The sequence below is a fragment of the Coregonus lavaretus genome (genome assembly GCF_964263955.1).
Source record: "Coregonus lavaretus genome assembly, chromosome: 32".
In the NCBI taxonomy this organism is placed as follows: domain Eukaryota; kingdom Metazoa; phylum Chordata; class Actinopteri; order Salmoniformes; family Salmonidae; genus Coregonus; species Coregonus lavaretus.
Window position 1 is genome coordinate 27,905,263 of NC_140019.1, and position 21,171 is coordinate 27,926,433.

At 45.8% G+C, this 21,171-nt stretch overlaps 1 protein-coding gene across 1 annotated transcript in view; it reads right to left on the minus strand.

The window, feature by feature from the left end:
- The window catches only part of LOC311107918 (solute carrier family 4 member 11-like), a 70,526-nt gene that overhangs the window by 40,415 nt on the left and 8,940 nt on the right, over positions 1–21,171 (minus strand). Inside the window, exons 7-18 of the mRNA XM_084150517.1 lie at positions 20,998–21,121; positions 19,805–20,023; positions 18,792–18,876; positions 18,292–18,417; positions 17,908–18,021; positions 17,664–17,796; positions 17,264–17,337; positions 16,639–16,909; positions 16,249–16,355; positions 15,917–16,082; positions 13,955–14,128; positions 13,446–13,641 (exon numbers count right to left, since the gene is read on the minus strand). Of these exons, the coding sequence (XP_084006643.1) occupies positions 13,446–13,641; positions 13,955–14,128; positions 15,917–16,082; positions 16,249–16,355; positions 16,639–16,909; positions 17,264–17,337; positions 17,664–17,796; positions 17,908–18,021; positions 18,292–18,417; positions 18,792–18,876; positions 19,805–20,023; positions 20,998–21,121 (1,789 nt within the window). The remainder of the gene's footprint in view (positions 1–13,445; positions 13,642–13,954; positions 14,129–15,916; positions 16,083–16,248; positions 16,356–16,638; positions 16,910–17,263; positions 17,338–17,663; positions 17,797–17,907; positions 18,022–18,291; positions 18,418–18,791; positions 18,877–19,804; positions 20,024–20,997; positions 21,122–21,171) is intronic.

Consider the following 21,171-nt stretch of genomic DNA (forward strand, 5'->3'; position numbering starts at 1 on the left):
GAGGGGAGGGAGAGGGAGAGGAGATAGTTTAACATCATGGTTGACTAGGACGCCTGAGGGGAGGGAGAGGGAGAGGAGATGGTTTAACATCATGGTTGACTAGGACGTCTGAGGGGAGGGAGAGGGAGAGGAGATGGTTTAACATCATGGTTGACTAGGACATCTGAGGGGAGGGAGAGTGAGGGGATGGTTTAACATCATGGTTGACTAGGACGTCTGAGGGGAGGGAGAGGGAGAGGAGATGTTTTAACATCATGGTTGACTAGGACGTCTGAGGGGAGGGAGAGGGAGAGGAGATAGTTTAACATCACTGTTGACAAGGACGTCTGAGGGGAGGGAGAGGGAGAGGAGATGGTTTAACATCATGGTTGACTAGGACATCTGATGGATGGAAGGGAGAGGAGATGGTTTAACATCATGGTTGACTAGGACGTCTGAGGGGAGGGAGAGGGAGAGGAGATGGTTTAACATCATGGTTGACTAGGACGTCTGAGGGGATGGAGGGGAGATGGTTTAACATCATGGTTGACTAGAATGTCTGAGGGGAGGGAGAGGAGATGGTTTAACATCATGGTTGACTAGAATGTCTGAGGGGAAGGAGAGGAGATAGTTTAACATCATAGTTGAATAGGACGTCTGAGGGGAGGGAGAGGGAGAGGAGATTGTTTAACATCATGGTTGACTAGGATGTCTGAGTGGAGGGAGAGGAGATGGTTTAACATCATGGTTGACTAGGACATCTGAGGGGAGGGAGAGGGAGAGGAGATGGTTTAACATCATGGTTGACTAGGACGTCTGAGGGGAGGGAGAGGGAGAGGAGATGGTTTAACATCATGGTTGACTAGGACGTCTGAGGAGAGGGAGAGGAGATGGTTTAACATCATGGTTGACTAGGACGTCTGAGGGGAGGGAGAGGAGATGGTTTAACATCATGGTTGACTAGGACGTCTGAGGGGAGGGAGAGAAGATGGTTTAACATCATGGTTGACTAGGACGTCTGAGGGGATGGAGGGGAGATGGTTTAACATCATGGTTGACTAGAATGTCTGAGGGGAGGGAGAGGAGATGGTTTAACATCATGGTTGACTAGAATGTCTGAGGGGAAGGAGAGGAGATGGTTTAACATCATAGTTGAATAGGACGTCTGAGGGGAGGGAGAGGGAGAGGAGATTGTTTAACATCATGGTTGACTAGGATGTCTGAGTGGAGGGAGAGGAGATGGTTTAACATCATGGTTGACTAGGACATCTGAGGGGAGGGAGAGGGAGAGGAGATGGTTTAACATCATGGTTGACTAGGACGTCTGAGGGGAGGGAGAGGGAGAGGAGATGGTTTAACATCATGGTTGACTAGGACGTCTGAGGAGAGGGAGAGGAGATGGTTTAACATCATGGTTGACTAGGACGTCTGAGGGGAGGGAGAGGAGATGGTTTAACATCATGGTTGACTAGGACGTCTGAGGGGAGGGAGAGAAGATGGTTTAACATCATGGTTGACTAGGACGTCTGAGGGGTGGGAGAGGAGATGGTTTTAACATCATAGTTGACTAGGACGTCTGAGGGGAGGGAGAGGGAGAGGAGATGGTTTAACATCATGGTTGACTAGGACATCTGAGGGGAGGGAGAGGGAGAGGAGATAGTTTAACATCATGGTTGACTAGGACATCTGAGGGGAGGGAGAGTGAGGGGATGGTTTAACATCATGGTTGACTAGGACGTCTGAGGGGAGGGAGAGGGAGAGGAGATGTTTTAACATCATGGTTGACTAGGACGTCTGAGGGGAGGGAGAGGGAGAGGAGATAGTTTAACATCATGATTGACTAGGACGTCTGAGGGGAGGGAGAGGGATAGGAGATGGTTTAACATCATGGTTGACTAGGATGTCTGAGGAGAGGGAGAGGAGATGGTTTAACATCATGGTTTACTAGGACGTCTGAGGGGAGGGAGAGGGAGAGGAGATGGTTTAACATCATGGTTGACTAGGACGTCTGAGGTGAGGGAGAGGGAGAGGAGATTGTTTAACATCATGGTTGACTAGGACGTCTGAGGTGAGGGAGAGGGAGAGGAGATGGTTTAACATCATGGTTGACTAGGACGTCTGAGGGGAGAAAGAGAGGGAGAGGAGATGGTTTAACATCATGGTTGACTAGGACGTCTGAGGGGAGGGAGAGGGAGAGGAGATAGTTTAACATCATGGTTGACTAGGACGCCTGAGGGGAGGGAGAGGGAGAGGAGATGGTTTAACATCATGGTTGACTAGGACGTCTGAGGGGAGGGAGAGGGAGAGGAGATGGTTTAACATCATGGTTGACTAGGACGTCTGAGGGGAGGGAGAGGAGATGGTTTAATATCATGGTTGACTAGGACGTCTGAGGGGAGGGAGAGGAGAGGAGATGGTTTAACATCACTGTTGACAAGGACGTCTGAGGGGAGGGAGAGGGAGAGGAGATGGTTTAACATCATGGTTGACTAGGACATCTGATGGATGGAAGGGAGAGGAGATGGTTTAACATCATGGTTGACTAGGACGTCTGAGGGGAGGGAGAGGGAGAGGAGATGGTTTAACATCATGGTTGACTAGGACGTCTGAGGGGAGGGAGAGGAGATGGTTTAACATCATGGTTGACTAGGACGTCTGAGGGGAGGGAGAGGGAGAGGAGATGGTTTAACATCATGGTTGACTAGGACGTCTGAGGTGAGGGAAGGGAGAGGAGATGGTTTAACATCATGGTTGACTAGGATGTCTGAGGGGAGGGAGAGGAGATGGTTTAACATCATGGTTGACTAGGATGTCTGAGGGGAGGGAGAGGGAGAGGAGATGGTTTAACATCACTGTTGACTAGGACGTCTGAGGGGAGGGAGAGGGAGAGGAGATGGTTTAACATCATGGTTGACTAGGACATCTGAGGGGAGGGAGAGGGAGAGGAGATGGTTTAACATCACTGTTGACTAGGACGTCTGAGATGAGGGAGAGGGAGAGGAGATGGTTTAACATCATGGTTGACTAGGACGTCTGAGGTGAGGGAGAGGGAGAGGAGATGGTTTAACATCATGGTTGACTAGGACGTCTGAGGGGAGAAAGAGAGGGAGAGGAGATGGTTTAACATCATGGTTGACTAGGACGCCTGAGGGGAGGGAGAGGGAGAGGAGATAGTTTAACATCATGGTTGACTAGGACGCCTGAGGGGAGGGAGAGGGAGAGGAGATGGTTTAACATCATGGTTGACTAGGACGTCTGAGGGGAGGGAGAGGGAGAGGAGATGGTTTAACATCATGGTTGACTAGGACGTCTGAGGGGAGGGAGAGGAGATGGTTTAATATCATGGTTGACTAGGACGTCTGAGGGGAGGGAGAGGAGAGGAGATGGTTTAACATCACTGTTGACAAGGACGTCTGAGGGGAGGGAGAGGGAGAGGAGATGGTTTAACATCATGGTTGACTAGGACATCTGATGGATGGAAGGGAGAGGAGATGGTTTAACATCATGGTTGACTAGGACGTCTGAGGGGAGGGAGAGGGAGAGGAGATGGTTTAACATCATGGTTGACTAGGACGTCTGAGGGGATGGAGGGGAGATGGTTTAACATCATGGTTGACTAGAATGTCTGAGGGGAGGGAGAGGAGATGGTTTAACATCATGGTTGACTAGAATGTCTGAGGGGAAGGAGAGGAGATGGTTTAACATCATAGTTGAATAGGACGTCTGAGGGGAGGGAGAGGGAGAGGAGATTGTTTAACATCATGGTTGACTAGGATGTCTGAGTGGAGGGAGAGGAGATGGTTTAACATCATGGTTGACTAGGACATCTGAGGGGAGGGAGAGGGAGAGGAGATGGTTTAACATCATGGTTGACTAGGACGTCTGAGGGGAGGGAGAGGGAGAGGAGATGGTTTAACATCATGGTTGACTAGGACGTCTGAGGAGAGGGAGAGGAGATGGTTTAACATCATGGTTGACTAGGACGTCTGAGGGGAGGGAGAGGAGATGGTTTAACATCATGGTTGACTAGGACGTCTGAGGGGAGGGAGAGAAGATGGTTTAACATCATGGTTGACTAGGACGTCTGAGGGGTGGGAGAGGAGATGGTTTTAACATCATAGTTGACTAGGACGTCTGAGGGGAGGGAGAGGGAGAGGAGATGGTTTAACATCATGGTTGACTAGGACATCTGAGGGGAGGGAGAGGGAGAGGAGATAGTTTAACATCATGGTTGACTAGGACATCTGAGGGGAGGGAGAGTGAGGGGATGGTTTAACATCATGGTTGACTAGGACGTCTGAGGGGAGGGAGAGGGAGAGGAGATGTTTTAACATCATGGTTGACTAGGACGTCTGAGGGGAGGGAGAGGGAGAGGAGATAGTTTAACATCACTGTTGACAAGGACGTCTGAGGGGAGGGAGAGGGAGAGGAGATGGTTTAACATCATGGTTGACTAGGACATCTGATGGATGGAAGGGAGAGGAGATGGTTTAACATCATGGTTGACTAGGACGTCTGAGGGGAGGGAGAGGGAGAGGAGATGGTTTAACATCATGGTTGACTAGGACGTCTGAGGGGATGGAGGGGAGATGGTTTAACATCATGGTTGACTAGAATGTCTGAGGGGAGGGAGAGGAGATGGTTTAACATCATGGTTGACTAGAATGTCTGAGGGGAAGGAGAGGAGATGGTTTAACATCATAGTTGAATAGGACGTCTGAGGGGAGGGAGAGGGAGAGGAGATTGTTTAACATCATGGTTGACTAGGATGTCTGAGTGGAGGGAGAGGAGATGGTTTAACATCATGGTTGACTAGGACATCTGAGGGGAGGGAGAGGGAGAGGAGATGGTTTAACATCATGGTTGACTAGGACGTCTGAGGGGAGGGAGAGGGAGAGGAGATGGTTTAACATCATGGTTGACTAGGACGTCTGAGGAGAGGGAGAGGAGATGGTTTAACATCATGGTTGACTAGGACGTCTGAGGGGAGGGAGAGGAGATGGTTTAACATCATGGTTGACTAGGACGTCTGAGGGGAGGGAGAGAAGATGGTTTAACATCATGGTTGACTAGGACGTCTGAGGGGTGGGAGAGGAGATGGTTTTAACATCATAGTTGACTAGGACGTCTGAGGGGAGGGAGAGGGAGAGGAGATGGTTTAACATCATGGTTGACTAGGACATCTGAGGGGAGGGAGAGGGAGAGGAGATAGTTTAACATCATGGTTGACTAGGACATCTGAGGGGAGGGAGAGTGAGGGGATGGTTTAACATCATGGTTGACTAGGACGTCTGAGGGGAGGGAGAGGGAGAGGAGATGTTTTAACATCATGGTTGACTAGGACGTCTGAGGGGAGGGAGAGGGAGAGGAGATAGTTTAACATCATGATTGACTAGGACGTCTGAGGGGAGGGAGAGGGATAGGAGATGGTTTAACATCATGGTTGACTAGGATGTCTGAGGAGAGGGAGAGGAGATGGTTTAACATCATGGTTTACTAGGACGTCTGAGGGGAGGGAGAGGGAGAGGAGATGGTTTAACATCATGGTTGACTAGGACGTCTGAGGTGAGGGAGAGGGAGAGGAGATGGTTTAACATCATGGTTGACTAGGACGTCTGAGGGGAGGGAGAGGGAGAGGAGATGGTTTAACATCATGGTTGACTAGGATGTCTGAGGGGAGGGAGAGGAGATGGTTTAACATCATGGTTGACTAGGACGTCTGAGGGGAGGGAGAGGGAGAGGAGATGGTTTAACATCATGGTTGACTAGGACGTCTGAGGTGAGGGAAGGGAGAGGAGATGGTTTAACATCATGGTTGACTAGGATGTCTGAGGGGAGGGAGAGGAGATGGTTTAACATCATGGTTGACTAGGATGTCTGAGGGGAGGGAGAGGGAGAGGAGATGGTTTAACATCACTGTTGACTAGGACGTCTGAGGGGAGGGAGAGGGAGAGGAGATGGTTTAACATCATGGTTGACTAGGACATCTGAGGGGAGGGAGAGGGAGAGGAGATGGTTTAACATCACTGTTGACTAGGACGTCTGAGATGAGGGAGAGGGAGAGGAGATGGTTTAACATCATGGTTGACTAGGACGTCTGAGGTGAGGGAGAGGGAGAGGAGATGGTTTAACATCATGGTTGACTAGGACGTCTGAGGGGAGAAAGAGAGGGAGAGGAGATGGTTTAACATCATGGTTGACTAGGACGCCTGAGGGGAGGGAGAGGGAGAGGAGATAGTTTAACATCATGTTTGACTAGGACGCCTGAGGGGAGGGAGAGGGAGAGGAGATGGTTTAACATCATGGTTGACTAGGACGTCTGAGGGGAGGGAGAGGGAGAGGAGATGGTTTAACATCATGGTTGACTAGGACGTCTGAGGGGAGGGAGAGGGAGAGGAGATGGTTTAACATCATGGTTGACTAGGACGCCTGAGGGGAGGGAGAGGGAGAGGAGATGGTTTAACATCATGGTTGACTAGGACGTCTGAGGGGAGGGAGAGGGAGAGGAGATGGTTTAACATCATGGTTGACTAGGACGTCTGAGGGGAGGGAGAGGAGAGGAGATGGTTTAACATCATGGTTGACTAGGACGTCTGAGGGGAGGGAGAGGGAGAGGAGATGGTTTAACATCATGGTTGACTAGGACATCTGATGGATGGAAGGGAGAGGAGATGGTTTAACATCATGGTTGACTAGAATGTCTGAGGGGAGGGAGAGGAGATGGTTTAACATCATGGTTGACTAGAATGTCTGAGGGGAAGGAGAGGAGATGGTTTAACATCATAGTTGAATAGGACGTCTGAGGGGAGGGAGAGGGAGAGGAGATTGTTTAACATCATGGTTGACTAGGATGTCTGAGTGGAGGGAGAGGAGATGGTTTAACATCATGGTTGACTAGGACATCTGAGGGGAGGGAGAGGGAGAGGAGATGGTTTAACATCATGGTTGACTAGGACGTCTGAGGGGAGGGAGAGGGAGAGGAGATGGTTTAACATCATGGTTGACTAGGACGTCTGAGGAGAGGGAGAGGAGATGGTTTAACATCATGGTTGACTAGGACGTCTGAGGGGAGGGAGAGGAGATGGTTTAACATCATGGTTGACTAGGACGTCTGAGGGGAGGGAGAGAAGATGGTTTAACATCATGGTTGACTAGGACGTCTGAGGGGTGGGAGAGGAGATGGTTTTAACATCATAGTTGACTAGGACGTCTGAGGGGAGGGAGAGGGAGAGGAGATGGTTTAACATCATGGTTGACTAGGACATCTGAGGGGAGGGAGAGGGAGAGGAGATAGTTTAACATCATGGTTGACTAGGACATCTGAGGGGAGGGAGAGTGAGGGGATGGTTTAACATCATGGTTGACTAGGACGTCTGAGGGGAGGGAGAGGGAGAGGAGATGTTTTAACATCATGGTTGACTAGGACGTCTGAGGGGAGGGAGAGGGAGAGGAGATAGTTTAACATCATGATTGACTAGGACGTCTGAGGGGAGGGAGAGGGATAGGAGATGGTTTAACATCATGGTTGACTAGGATGTCTGAGGAGAGGGAGAGGAGATGGTTTAACATCATGGTTTACTAGGACGTCTGAGGGGAGGGAGAGGGAGAGGAGATGGTTTAACATCATGGTTGACTAGGACGTCTGAGGTGAGGGAGAGGGAGAGGAGATGGTTTAACATCATGGTTGACTAGGACGTCTGAGGGGAGGGAGAGGGAGAGGAGATGGTTTAACATCATGGTTGACTAGGACGTCTGAGGGGAGGGAGAGGAGATGGTTTAACATCATGGTTGACTAGGACGTCTGAGGGGAGGGAGAGGGAGAGGAGATGGTTTAACATCATGGTTGACTAGGACGTCTGAGGTGAGGGAAGGGAGAGGAGATGGTTTAACATCATGGTTGACTAGGATGTCTGAGGGGAGGGAGAGGAGATGGTTTAACATCATGGTTGACTAGGATGTCTGAGGGGAGGGAGAGGGAGAGGAGATGGTTTAACATCACTGTTGACTAGGACGTCTGAGGGGAGGGAGAGGGAGAGGAGATGGTTTAACATCATGGTTGACTAGGACATCTGAGGGGAGGGAGAGGGAGAGGAGATGGTTTAACATCACTGTTGACTAGGACGTCTGAGATGAGGGAGAGGGAGAGGAGATGGTTTAACATCATGGTTGACTAGGACGTCTGAGGTGAGGGAGAGGGAGAGGAGATGGTTTAACATCATGGTTGACTAGGACGTCTGAGGGGAGAAAGAGAGGGAGAGGAGATGGTTTAACATCATGGTTGACTAGGACGCCTGAGGGGAGGGAGAGGGAGAGGAGATAGTTTAACATCATGGTTGACTAGGACGCCTGAGGGGAGGGAGAGGGAGAGGAGATGGTTTAACATCATGGTTGACTAGGACGTCTGAGGGGAGGGAGAGGGAGAGGAGATGGTTTAACATCATGGTTGACTAGGACGTCTGAGGGGAGGGAGAGGAGATGGTTTAATATCATGGTTGACTAGGACGTCTGAGGGGAGGGAGAGGAGAGGAGATGGTTTAACATCACTGTTGACAAGGACGTCTGAGGGGAGGGAGAGGGAGAGGAGATGGTTTAACATCATGGTTGACTAGGACATCTGATGGATGGAAGGGAGAGGAGATGGTTTAATATCATGGTTGACTAGGACGTCTGAGGGGAGGGAGAGGAGAGGAGATGGTTTAACATCATGGTTGACTAGGACGTCTGAGGGGAGGGAGAGGGAGAGGAGATGGTTTAACATCATGGTTGACTAGGACATCTGATGGATGGAAGGGAGAGGAGATGGTTTAACATCATGGTTGACTAGGACGTCTGAGGGGAGGGAGAGGGAGAGGAGATGGTTTAACATCATGGTTGACTAGGACGTCTGAGGGGAGGGAGAGGAGATGGTTTAACATCATGGTTGACTAGGACGTCTGAGGGGAGGGAGAGGGAGAGGAGATGGTTTAACATCATGGTTGACTAGGACGTCTGAGGTGAGGGAAGGGAGAGGAGATGGTTTAACATCATGGTTGACTAGGATGTCTGAGGGGAGGGAGAGGAGATGGTTTAACATCATGGTTGACTAGGATGTCTGAGGGGAGGGAGAGGGAGAGGAGATGGTTTAACATCACTGTTGACTAGGACGTCTGAGGGGAGGGAGAGGGAGAGGAGATGGTTTAACATCATGGTTGACTAGGACATCTGAGGGGAGGGAGAGGGAGAGGAGATGGTTTAACATCACTGTTGACTAGGACGTCTGAGGGGAGGGAGAGGGAGAGGAGATGGTTTAACATCATGGTTGACTAGGACATCTGATGGAAGGGAGAGGAGATGGTTTACAGTTTTTCTCAGTCGCTTTGGTGCATTTCTTAGATCAAAAGTGCAATTCTTGATACTACTTGTACAAATTCCAAATCATCTAGTCACTTGTGCACATCATTAAAGCAATTTCTTATTCCTTTGAACAAATTGCAATTGCTTTTGTACATATTGCAATTGATAATGTACAAGTGTCAGCTTTTTTCCACATTTTCAATTGCTCATGTCATGTTGATCAAAATATAGTAGATGGTTCTCTGTTGAATAGTCTTACCCCTCAAAACATCTAGGCATTAGTTCCTTGCATAAGCCATTACATGCAAAATTGTTGAACTATTTGTCATAAACTGTCAAGCATAGTTTTACACATTTCTATTAGACCTTTTGTACAAAAACGTAAATTGCTGAATCGTGCAGGTGAAATTAACCCTCACTCATGAAGGAATGTAAAGTGTTAGTTCAACCAACAATCAACCAGTTGTCTAAATTGCTCAAAGGTGCATCTCATGAAGAATCAATTGGCAAGCATATATAGACAGACCACAACACAGAGTTGCAATTTTCCAATAATGGATGGACCAGGAAACGAACAGGGTCAACAGCCAAGAGGAGGAAGAAGAGGAGCAAGGATGCGTGGTGGAAGGCAAAACAGAGGAAGAGGCAGAAGAGGACATAGGCGCATATCTGATGACATAAGGGCCACTATTGTAGACCATGTTGTCAATCATGGCCTTACAATGGCTGAGGCGGGTCGAAGGGTGCAGCCGAATATTGGGAGATCAACCGTGTCCTCAATAGTACAAACGTTTCGAAGAGAGAACAGGTATGTCCACCAATGTACAGTGCACTGTTACTGTATATAAGCAGTATACTGTATACTTCCTACAATGCTTCATATTACAGTAGTCCACTTGTATTTCACAGCATACAGAAATATACTCTATACAGATACATACTGCACCTTACATGCACCCACCTGTATGTTTTACAGTAAAATGTGTGTTCGCATAGTTTTTGTCTATGTGAAAGTGTGCGATGCATCACTGCATTTTTCCACACATAGGACTGCAAGATTACCTCAAACCGGTGGCAGAGGACGCCTTTTCACACCTCAACAGGAGGAGGCTATTTGCACCATGGTCCGAGCAAACAATGCCATGAGACTCAGGGAAATACAAAGGACCATTATAGAAGACAACGATGTCTTTGAAAACATCCATACGGTTAGCATCTCAACCATCGACAGGGTGCTGCATAGAAACCAGATGAGTATGAAACAGCTGTACCGTGTACCATTCCAAAGGAATGAGGACAGAGTTAAGGAGCTACGGTACCAGTATGTACAGGTAAAACATATATCTATGTAACTACTTTACAGCAACATTTTATAGTGTTACATAGTACAGTAAGCATAAACTGCACACATTTCCATTGCTGTGGAAGGAACATGCAATATATGTACATTTTATGTCACTCTTCCTTACCAAAACAAATTCAACTGTGTGTTCTGGGATATAGCGTATAATAATAATAATATGATAATATGCCATTTAGCAGACGCTTTTATCCAAAGCGACTTACAGTCATGCGTGCATACATTTTTTGTGTATGGGTGGTCCCGGGGATCGAACCCACTACCTTAGCGTTACAAGCGCCGTGCTCTACCAGCTGAGCTACAGAGGACCACGTACCATAATGGAGTTGGAATCAAGTGAACCCTCTCACAACTTTGTATACGTGGATGAGGCTGGCTTCAACCTGACCAAATGCAGAAGGCGGGGTCGGAATATCATCGGTCACAGAGCTACTGTGGATTTGCCAGGCCAACGGGGAGGAAATATCACCATGTGTGCTGCTATTTCGGAGCATGGTGTCCTAACCCATATCCCCCTTTTAGGGCCATACAACACCCAGCATCTACTCAACTTTTTAGAGACTCTCTACAGGGCTCTCATCCCTGATGATGAGAGGGGTCTGTTTAGAGAGGATTTGCCAAAGTATGTGGTCATTTGTGATAATGTGAGTTTCCATCGATCAAACATCATAAGGCAATGGTTTGTGACCCACCCGAGGATGCTCATAGAATTCCTCCCACCTTATTCACCATTCCTTAACCCAATTGAGGAGTTCTTTTCAGCATGGAGGTGGAAGGTGTACGATCGTCAGCCACACACACAGATGACCCTGCTGGCTGCAATGGATGCAGCATGTGAGGACACCACAGTAGACGCCTGCAGAGGATGGATAAGGCATTCCAAAAGATTCTTTCCACGTTGCATTGGAAGGGAAAATATCCGGTGTGATGTGGATGAGAATATGTGGGCTGACAGACAGGAACGTCTGGATGTGTAGAGACAGCACTAGAACAGTGCTGTGGGCAAAGTTGTGCCTTAGGGGTGGTTTCCTGTGTTTCTTTCTAATTTAGTTTTTTTTCCTTTGTGCCCCTTGGGTTGTCCAGTCTCTTTCAATCAATAACCCACATACAGTAATATGTAAATAGTACTGTTGAAATTGATATATGCCATAGAAGTGCAGCCTTGTGCATTTTCAATACAGTAACTGTCATCCAAACTGTAGCCTAAGTTTACATCAGGTAATACTGTCAAAGTACACAGTTCCATTGACAACATGCCTAAACATTTTGACAACCTTGTTCGTGAACAATGACTCAATGACTTATCATTCTGATGACACTGACATGATCATTGGCATGAATATTTACTTTTGAGAGATGTACTAAGGATTTTTAGTGACTGACTAGCTTTAGAAACATATCTATTGTATATTGCAGTTTGTACAAATTGTTCTGAGAAATGCACTTATTATTTTGCACATGTTAGGGATGATGTGAAAAATGCACCAAAGCGACTGAGAAAAACTGTAACATCATGGTTGACTAGGACGTCTGAGGGGAGGGAGAGGGAGAGGAGATGGTTTAATATCATGGTTGACTAGGACGTCTGAGGGGAGGGAGAGGAGATGGGTTAACATCATAGTTGACTAGGACGTCTGAGGGGAGGGAGAGGAGATGGTTTAACATCATGGTTGACTAGGATGTCTGAGTGGAGGGAGAGGAGATGGTTTAACGTCATGGTTGACTAGGTAGATAGATAGATAGATAGATAGATGGATGGATGGATGGATGGATGGATGGATGGATGGATGGATGGATGGATGGATGGATGGATGGATGGATGGATGGATGGATAGATGGATAGATGGATAGATGGATAGATGGATAGATGGATAGATGGATAGATGGATAGATGGATAGATGGATAGATGGATAGATAGATAGATAGATAGATAGATAGATAGATAGATACTGTACCAGTTAAAAATTTGGACACACCTGCTCATTCAATGCTTTTTCTTTATTTTCACTATTTCCTACACTGTAGAATAATAGTGAAGAGATCAAAATTATGGAATAACACATATGAAATCATGTAGTAACCAGAAAAGTGTTAAACAAATCAAAATATATTTTATATTTCAGATTCTTCAAATAGCTACCCTTTGCCTTGATGACAGCTTTGCACACTCAGGCGTGCCTGTTTTGCATGTTACTTTGGCATTAATACGTGTCACATATCAGTTTGCAAACAATGTAAAAAATATATATATGTCATTGAGTTAATAAAGCCGCAGTGCTTTCTGTGGTGGTGGGGCAAGCCAGCAGAAAATAGGAGCGTTGCGCCGTGATTGGCTCAGTGTTCTGTCACTCATGGGGACACTACATTGAGAGAATGCTAAGAGTGTGCAAAGCTGTCATCAAGGCAGAGGGTGGCTACTTTGAAGAATCTCAAATATAAAATATATTTTTTATTTGTTTAACACTTTTTTGGTTACTACATGATTCCATATGTGTTATTTCATAGTTTCGATGTCTTCACTATTATTCTGCAATGTAGAAAATAGTAAAAAATAAAGAAAAACCCTGGAATGAGTAGGTGTGTCCAAACTCTTGACTGGTACTGTAGATATAGATGGATGGATGGATGGATGGATGGATAGATAGATATGCACAGACGGATGGACAGACTTATGTATGTACAGTATGGATGGATGGATGGATGAATGAATGGAATAGACACACACACACACACACACAGACACACACATGCCCCTATTTTCCTCACACTCACCTGTTCTTTGAGGAGGAGGAGCATGCGGTCAAACATCTGGTTGCCGTCAAGGGAGGTGGCTGCGATGTAGAGGAAGAGGCCGTAGAGGACAGGCTTGGGGATCCACTGCAGAGGGATGGGCAACATGAACACTGACAGGCCGATCAGGATGTTAGCCGTCAGAGCCGTGATCCGCGTCTCCTTCACATTGACAATGCTGTAAACAGACAGAAACAGAAACAGGCATTCGTGAAGAGAGATCCTCTCATTTAGTCTCATTAGGAACACCCACCGCAATCTTGTTTCAAGGGCAATTCAACAACAGAGATTCCAAATAGAATACTGGAGATTGCACAGGAATAAAAATGTTAAATGAACAGTCTTCATTAAAGTAGGCTTAAGTTGGCTTCATCTGGGACTGTGCAACCGTCCTTGTAAGTAACTGCTTCAAAAAATAATAAATGTACACATTAACAACAAGTTATGCAGAAAACTGCCTCAAAATCTTTGGTCAAGCTGCCCCCACTTACGTTTCATAGAGGTGTCCCCCCTCCACATGCAGCTCCACCTTGGCCAGCTGACGTGCGTGCAGGGAGGAGTGTGGGAATGCGGCGTGCATCCACGGCAACCCCAGACACGACATGAGGATGTTGATGAAGCCGGTCAGCATCAGGTCCCAGTGGAACGCAGTTCCCTTCAACAACCTGAAACATTATCACACATAGACACAGAACAGTTTGGCATTATACAATTCAGACATACATGGACTAATCATGGACCATGGATGACATCGCGCTGGATAAGGCTACCAACATGCTGGCTGGATAGATAGGCTACCAACGTGTTGGCTGGATAGGCTACCAACGTGTTGGCTGGATAGGCTACCAACGTGTTGGCTGGATAGATAGGCTACCAACGTGTTGGCTGGATAGGCTACCAACGTGTTGGCTGGATAGGCTACCAACGTGTTGGCTGGATAGGCTACCAACGTGTTGGCTGGATAGGCTACCAACGTGTTGGCTGGATAGGCTACCAACGTGTTGGCTGGATAGGCTACCAACATGTTGATTGCACTAGTCAAAGCCTGTGCTTAATTTGTAAATCGGGAGGTGCCGGAACAAAAAGTGAGCGCGAGAGGGTGGTGACCTGGGGAGCTCTGAGGTAACGGAACGAATGAGATAATTTTTATTTTATTTTATAATAGAGTAGAGGCACTTACAGAAGTTGCAGACATGGGAAACATTTTTTATGGCCTAGGTTCCGGGAAATGTTGGGCCTTTTATGCAATTCTACGTCATTTTACATGACTGGCGTCTTTGTCAGTGTCAAAGTAGTCTGTCATTTCGATCATTTGTACAGTACTATTGTGCTTTCAAGACAACTGGGAACTCGAACACACTGAAGTCAGAGATTTCCCAGCTCTGAGTTCCCAGTTGTCTTGAACGCAGCATTATAAAAGATTATTGCAAACTGAGAATCTGAGATCAATGGAAACGACCTTGTCTTGAATCCATCAATATCTTAGGCTTAGGTGTGTGGAGACATATTGTATGCTACAATATGAGGAGGAAATAATAGTCCAAAAAATGCTTTCCTGTTTCACTGACTCACCCAATGAATCGCAGCTCACTCGTTGGTGATGGCATATGAGCTTGTGCCAAAAGCCTCTCTCTCTCGTTTTACTTTGTAAAACAATATTTGGAAGTTTATCAAATATTTTGGTAGCCTACAACTGACAGATTAGAGTCTTCTCCTTTCAGCAGGAGCCATTTTCTTTCCAACCTGTGTTTTCCCATGATTGTAGACTATTTGAAATATTGCGAATGGCCAGTTTTGTCTGCATGCTGTTTGTTCACTGACAGATTTGCCGCGCGTTCCCGACTGTAGGCTATGCATTGTTATTGGGCTACACTCCAAAGCTAGGCTATTTTTAAAATAAGCTATTTATCCTCTGTGGCAAAATGTTGGGCTTTCTCGTGGTGTTGTAGGCTATTCTGAATTATTTCATTTCTTTCTGAACCGACAGCAGTATACCTTTGGTACATTTATTTCAATTTATCAGGCGTGCTGCAGCTCCTCCAGAACCCTTCGCGCGGCTCTAGAATTAACGAAGAGGCAACTCGAATGAACTTTGATCATGTTTATTAAAATGTTTACATTGCAAAAAGTTCTGGCCAAATAGGTTCCGGAACAAAACAGTCCAAAACAGAGAGGTGTGAGGATCCGGCTCAAAGTAAGCACTGGGCAAAGTCTTACGACAAAGTCATATTTCATGAAAAACAAATACAATATACGGAATAGTAGAGTAGAGTATACAGTTGAGTGTGTTGAATAAATGCATGTGCTATGCTGCAGCAACAGTACATCATTGTGACAAACTCTCTTGCAGGTTTGTTTGCAATCATCTAACGATAACGTAATGATTCTGCAATAATCTCCTGCAGCACATGTTCTTTACCTAGAGTATAGAGTAATAATATAGAGGTTCCTACTTGGCTTCGGGGACGTGGGTGAGTGATATGACAATATTCTGGTCGATGAAGATGAGCAACGCCAGGAGGAAGCCTAAGCCTACAGCACTCAGACAGTTCATGCCGGTCAGCTTGTCAAACTGGGCCAGCCTGAAGATCTTCCCGTTGTGGAAGTTGAACACAGGAACTGTTTGGAAATGTTGGAAACAATTTAGAAATGTTGCATGATTTGTCTTGCGGCATTTATCTAGTCTTTTTTCAAGGCTTGCTTGAAACATTTTGATCAATGACAAATTGGCCATTTTAAAACAACAGACCATTCCCTTTTCTGAACAATAATGTGTACTACTTACGCTCTATGTCAAGGAAAAGGAAGGAACCAATGAAGGAGAATATAACGACAGCGATGGGTAAGGCACAGTCAGACACCACCTCTCTCACTTTGGCATGCAGATAAGGACTGTGGGAAGTAAACCAAGACACATAGCAGTATGTCAACTATGCATTGGACACAGAATAACATTTTGCTACTCTAAATTATATAAATTGAATTTAGCAGTAGACGGTTTGACAATGGAGTGTTATTGCTGGGCTGGAACAAAAACATCCACAACCAGCAGCTCTCCAGGACTGGAATTGGAGACCCCTGAGATCAAGTGTGTCCTTTAGCTACCATTGATCTGGCAGTGGTCAGCCTGGCAGTGGTCAGGCAGCATATTAATGCAACTTTGATCTGAACTTACCTCCTCCTCAGCTGGTAGAGGGCGTATCCCAACCACAGAGTCCCCAGCATGAGCAGGAGACAGAGGATAGGCCTCTCCCTTGTACACAGGACCAGAGACTCAGGCAGAAACACATGCTTGACATGCTCCACCACAGGAGCCCCATGGTTGGTCCCACTCCCCAGCCTCTCTGTTGCATTTGCAGCCTTCTCCATTAACTCCTTGATCTCTAGAAGCACCCGAGTGCTGTTATTGGTTGCCAGCATGGGCCCGTGGCATAAGTAATTAAAGACTACAGGGAGAGAAAGAAAGGGGTAGAAATAGGGATAAAGGAAGGAAAGGAAAGGAAAGAGTTAATCAGGCAGCAACACGTATAGGCTCATCTGCCACTTCCTTCACCACTGACGTGTGCTTAACTCAAGGGTGTCCTCCGAAACACGTCAGTTCCCTTCAGAGTCTGCCTGGGGGAATGGTTTGATTGCATGCTTCGTTCGCCTCTAAAAGACTCAATGATGGATATATGCTGGGTACATTTACCGTGCACCTCGTTTACATTCCTCTACATTTACACTAAGACGGATTTTCCCGGCGGGCGGAATGTCTGAATATGTTGTGTAAATGTAAAACCCCCCCCCCCCGGACTCACTTTTGACAGTGCCTTTCACCGAGTCCCCAACAAAGGCTATTGAAATGAACAGGGCTATGATTTCCTCTGATGAGCTGGAAGGAAAGGGTATAAAAGAAACACGGAGTATACCCCTTTATCTGAACAGAATAAATCACAGACCAAGACATAGCAATCCATGACAAAGTCACAACACTGATTACAAGTGAGTACCTTCAATGAAATTGGATGTTTATGGAAAATTTGAAGTCAAAACAGACAAGAATGTCACATGTTTAGTGGGTTCAGTAGTCATGCTCAGTCAAGGTCCTTTCCAAATTACAAAGCTGAGCCAAACAGAGCTGAGCCAAGCTGCACTGCACTGGCCTGGTTATGCATCCAGCAGAAGCCTGATTCACTGAATGGCTGTTTGTCCACTGACCGTTTGAAGAGCTTCATGAACAGACTGACGTTCAATAGTGCTCCCAGGATGAGAAAGAAGCTGTTCCACAGGCCGATGCAGGCATAGAAGGCAGGGAAGTCCAAATCGTAGTCATCACAGATTCCCCGGATCACTACAATCACATCAAATATCAGACAAATAATTCAAGTCTACAGGATATTGATGTAGTATTTATGTTGTCCAGATGTTTCTCTAAGATCATCCTCCAGTGTAGTAGACATACCGCTGATAAAGATGGCCAGGGGTGCAGTAGTCAGTGGGATAACCAGAGGAGCACCAGCAAACAGAGAGTAGATCACTCCTCCGATGCTCTGGCCAACGATGACTTTCTGGACATCTATCAAGGACAGACCATTATAATGTTAGTGTAGGCAAAGAATGTATATATATATATATATATATATATATATATATATATATATATATATATCTAAAATAAAAAAGATACAGTGAGTGACTATATACATTTTCAGGATTCAATAATAATAATTTATTTGAATTTCATTGAAAGCTGAATGATTCAAACATTCCAGTCAGGAGCATTCAGGCTTTTGACAGATGGACAGGCACGAGACAGGCGGATAGAGAGACATCCATATGATTGTACCTATCTCTCCCCGAGTACTCTCGTCATTCAGTGAACCAAAGGCGATGTTAGGAAGTAGAATGGCAATGTACAGGAAGATGGCGGTGGTGGTGTACTTCAGCCAGGAGCGGTCTTTGCCGTGCATACCTGTACGGACCAACCAGAGAGCAGTTTAAATCTTTGCCAACCAACCAGAAAGTGGTTTACAACTCTGCCAACCAACCAGAGAGCAGTTTACAACTCTGCCAACCAATCAGAGAGCAGTTTACATCTCAGCCAACTGTGAACACAGGTACAACCTTGGATATGAACTAGCTTTGATAATCGTAATGACAACAGCAAAGATTGAGCTTTCTTCACAAGTTTGTATAGGCTATGTGGTGTGTTATGACTGTGCATGTCATATTGAAGTCAATTATCAAAAATAATTATCCATGACCAATCTAAATAGAGTGGCCCTAACAGCAAAGTCTCTTTTAAAATGTAGTGACAAGAGGAAGGCTAATGCTTAAAAGTTATACCGTCTGTGAAGTCTGAGGGATAGAGTGGTAGTCGCCGACGGAGATCCTCATAGATACCTCGGCCAACTTTAAAGAAATCTGCACACTTTGGAGAAACAAACGTTTTATTGATTGGTTGTATTATCCTGTACTATTATGTGGTTTGTACGTCTACTGCAAAGCACATGGTTCTTTGGGGATAATAAAGTCTCTATATAATACAAGACACTAAGCCAGAGGGGCCTAAAACCACAACATCCGCCACAGTTGTGTTAGTTAAGGTACACAGCAAGAAAAGCCCTCTGGAATAGCTCCTTGACCTGGATTATTGTGGATGCGTTGGTTGGTGATTCAAAATAAATGCCACTAAGATACTTCAAGTGCTACTTTTCTTTCTCCAGGCAGGCATTTCTGTGTTGCGTCTCTCCACACTAAGCCCAGAAATTTCCCCTTGATTTAAGAAGGCTACATAATGAAGTACTTTGTCGTTACAAGAGCCTAGATGCAGTCTGCTGCCAGGGAAATACAACAGTCTTGGCATACATCTGAATGTGCAGTCCAGCTGCTTACCATTCCTGAGGACTTGACGATAGAGGGGGGAAAGGGATCAAATGAATTGGCTAAAGTATTACTACATAGTGGAGCGTCTATTTATATGTCTGGATGAAGGAAAACCTGAGGGTGGTCCATCTCCACATGGGGGGAATCTCACAAGGGGACCACACCACTAAAGGAGAAAATACACACTTTTATCATGCTGCTTTAAAGGAATAGTTAGTAAAAGTAAAATAAAGGAATACTTTTTGCGTTTTAGCTTATTTCCGACAGTGTTTCATCCAAACCAAATGTACGATTGTTAGCTGGTTATTTACATCCAGAATCTTTTGAATGAAACAACCACATCCTAAGTTGAAGATAAGCTTGAAAAAAGGGACCTATCCTTTTAACTAGCAGGTATTTCCAACTGAACAGTGAAGCTGCTACATGTTGGCCTTGTCAGTCCCAGTCAGATGTATGAGGTAGCCCCTGCCTACTTTTAGTGTTTTTTTGCTGCGTGGGTCTGTTTCTGCGTGGATCATTTGCTTCTCTGTAGCTGGTTTCTCATTGACTATGGAGAGATGATGCCGCTGGTGCACCAGCTCTTGTTTGAACTCCTCCTGGGTCTTGGCGTCCAGCAGCTTCTGTCTGAAGGAGATGTCTGAGAACATGGTGGCGAATGTGCGGCCCAGCTCGATAGCTGTCTTGGTGCTTTTCTGGGGGAGCGAGATAATATTTAGATAATATTTGGGGAACATAATGGGACTATTAAGATATTAATGAGTTGCCAGTAGATTTCTCAACTCACAAAACACATGAAGATGGGGATTACTATAATATTGCCATAGACATATTGGTATTAACGTAATGTCATTTTCTGCTTGTTAAATAGTCAAATGGAGCCCAAATCGTAGATAGGTCAAATGGAGCATAAATCGTAGATAGGTCAAATGGAGCCCAAATCGTAGATAGGTCAAATGGAGCATAAATCGTAGATAGGTCAAATGGAGCATAAATCGTAGATAGGTCAAATGGAGCATAAAAGTAGATAGGTCAAATGGAGCCCAAATCGTAGATAGGTCAAATGGAGCATAAATCGTAGATAGGTCAAATGGAGCATAAATCATAGATACGTCAAATGGAGCATAAATCGTAGATAGGTCAAATGGACCATAAATCGTAGATAGGTCAAATGGAGCCCAAATCGTAGATAGGTCAAATGGAGCCTAAATCGTAGATAGGTCAAATGGAGCCCAAATCGTAGATAGGTCAAATGGAGCCTAAATCGTAGACAGGTCAAAAGGAGCCTAAATCGTAGATAGGTCAAATGGAGCCTAAATCGTAGATAGGTCAAATGGAGCCTAAATCGTGGATAGGTCAATTGGAGCATAAATCATGGATAGGTCAAATGGAGCCTAAATCGTAGATAGGTCAAATGGAGCATATATCGTAGATAGGTCAAATGGAGCATAAATCGTAGCTAGGTCAAATGGAGCATAAATCGTAGATAGGTCAAATGGAGCATAAATCGTAGATAGGTCAAATGGAGCATAAATCGTAGATAGGTCAAATGGAGCATAAAGCATAGATAGGTCAAATGGAGCATAAATCGTAGATAGGTCAAATGGAGCATAAAGCGTAGATAGGTCAAATGGAGCATAAAGCGTAGATAGGTCAAATGGAACAATACCGTTCTAGGTGGAGAGAGAATGAGGATGACATATCGAGCATTACAACAGTTTGCTCCCCAGTTCTGTGGTCTTTCCAGACGGGCGATGCAGACGTGGCGTCTCTGGAGGCTCTTCACATTGCATCTGGACAGACGGACGCAAACAGACAAATTCAGTCTTGTCCCTACTTAGAG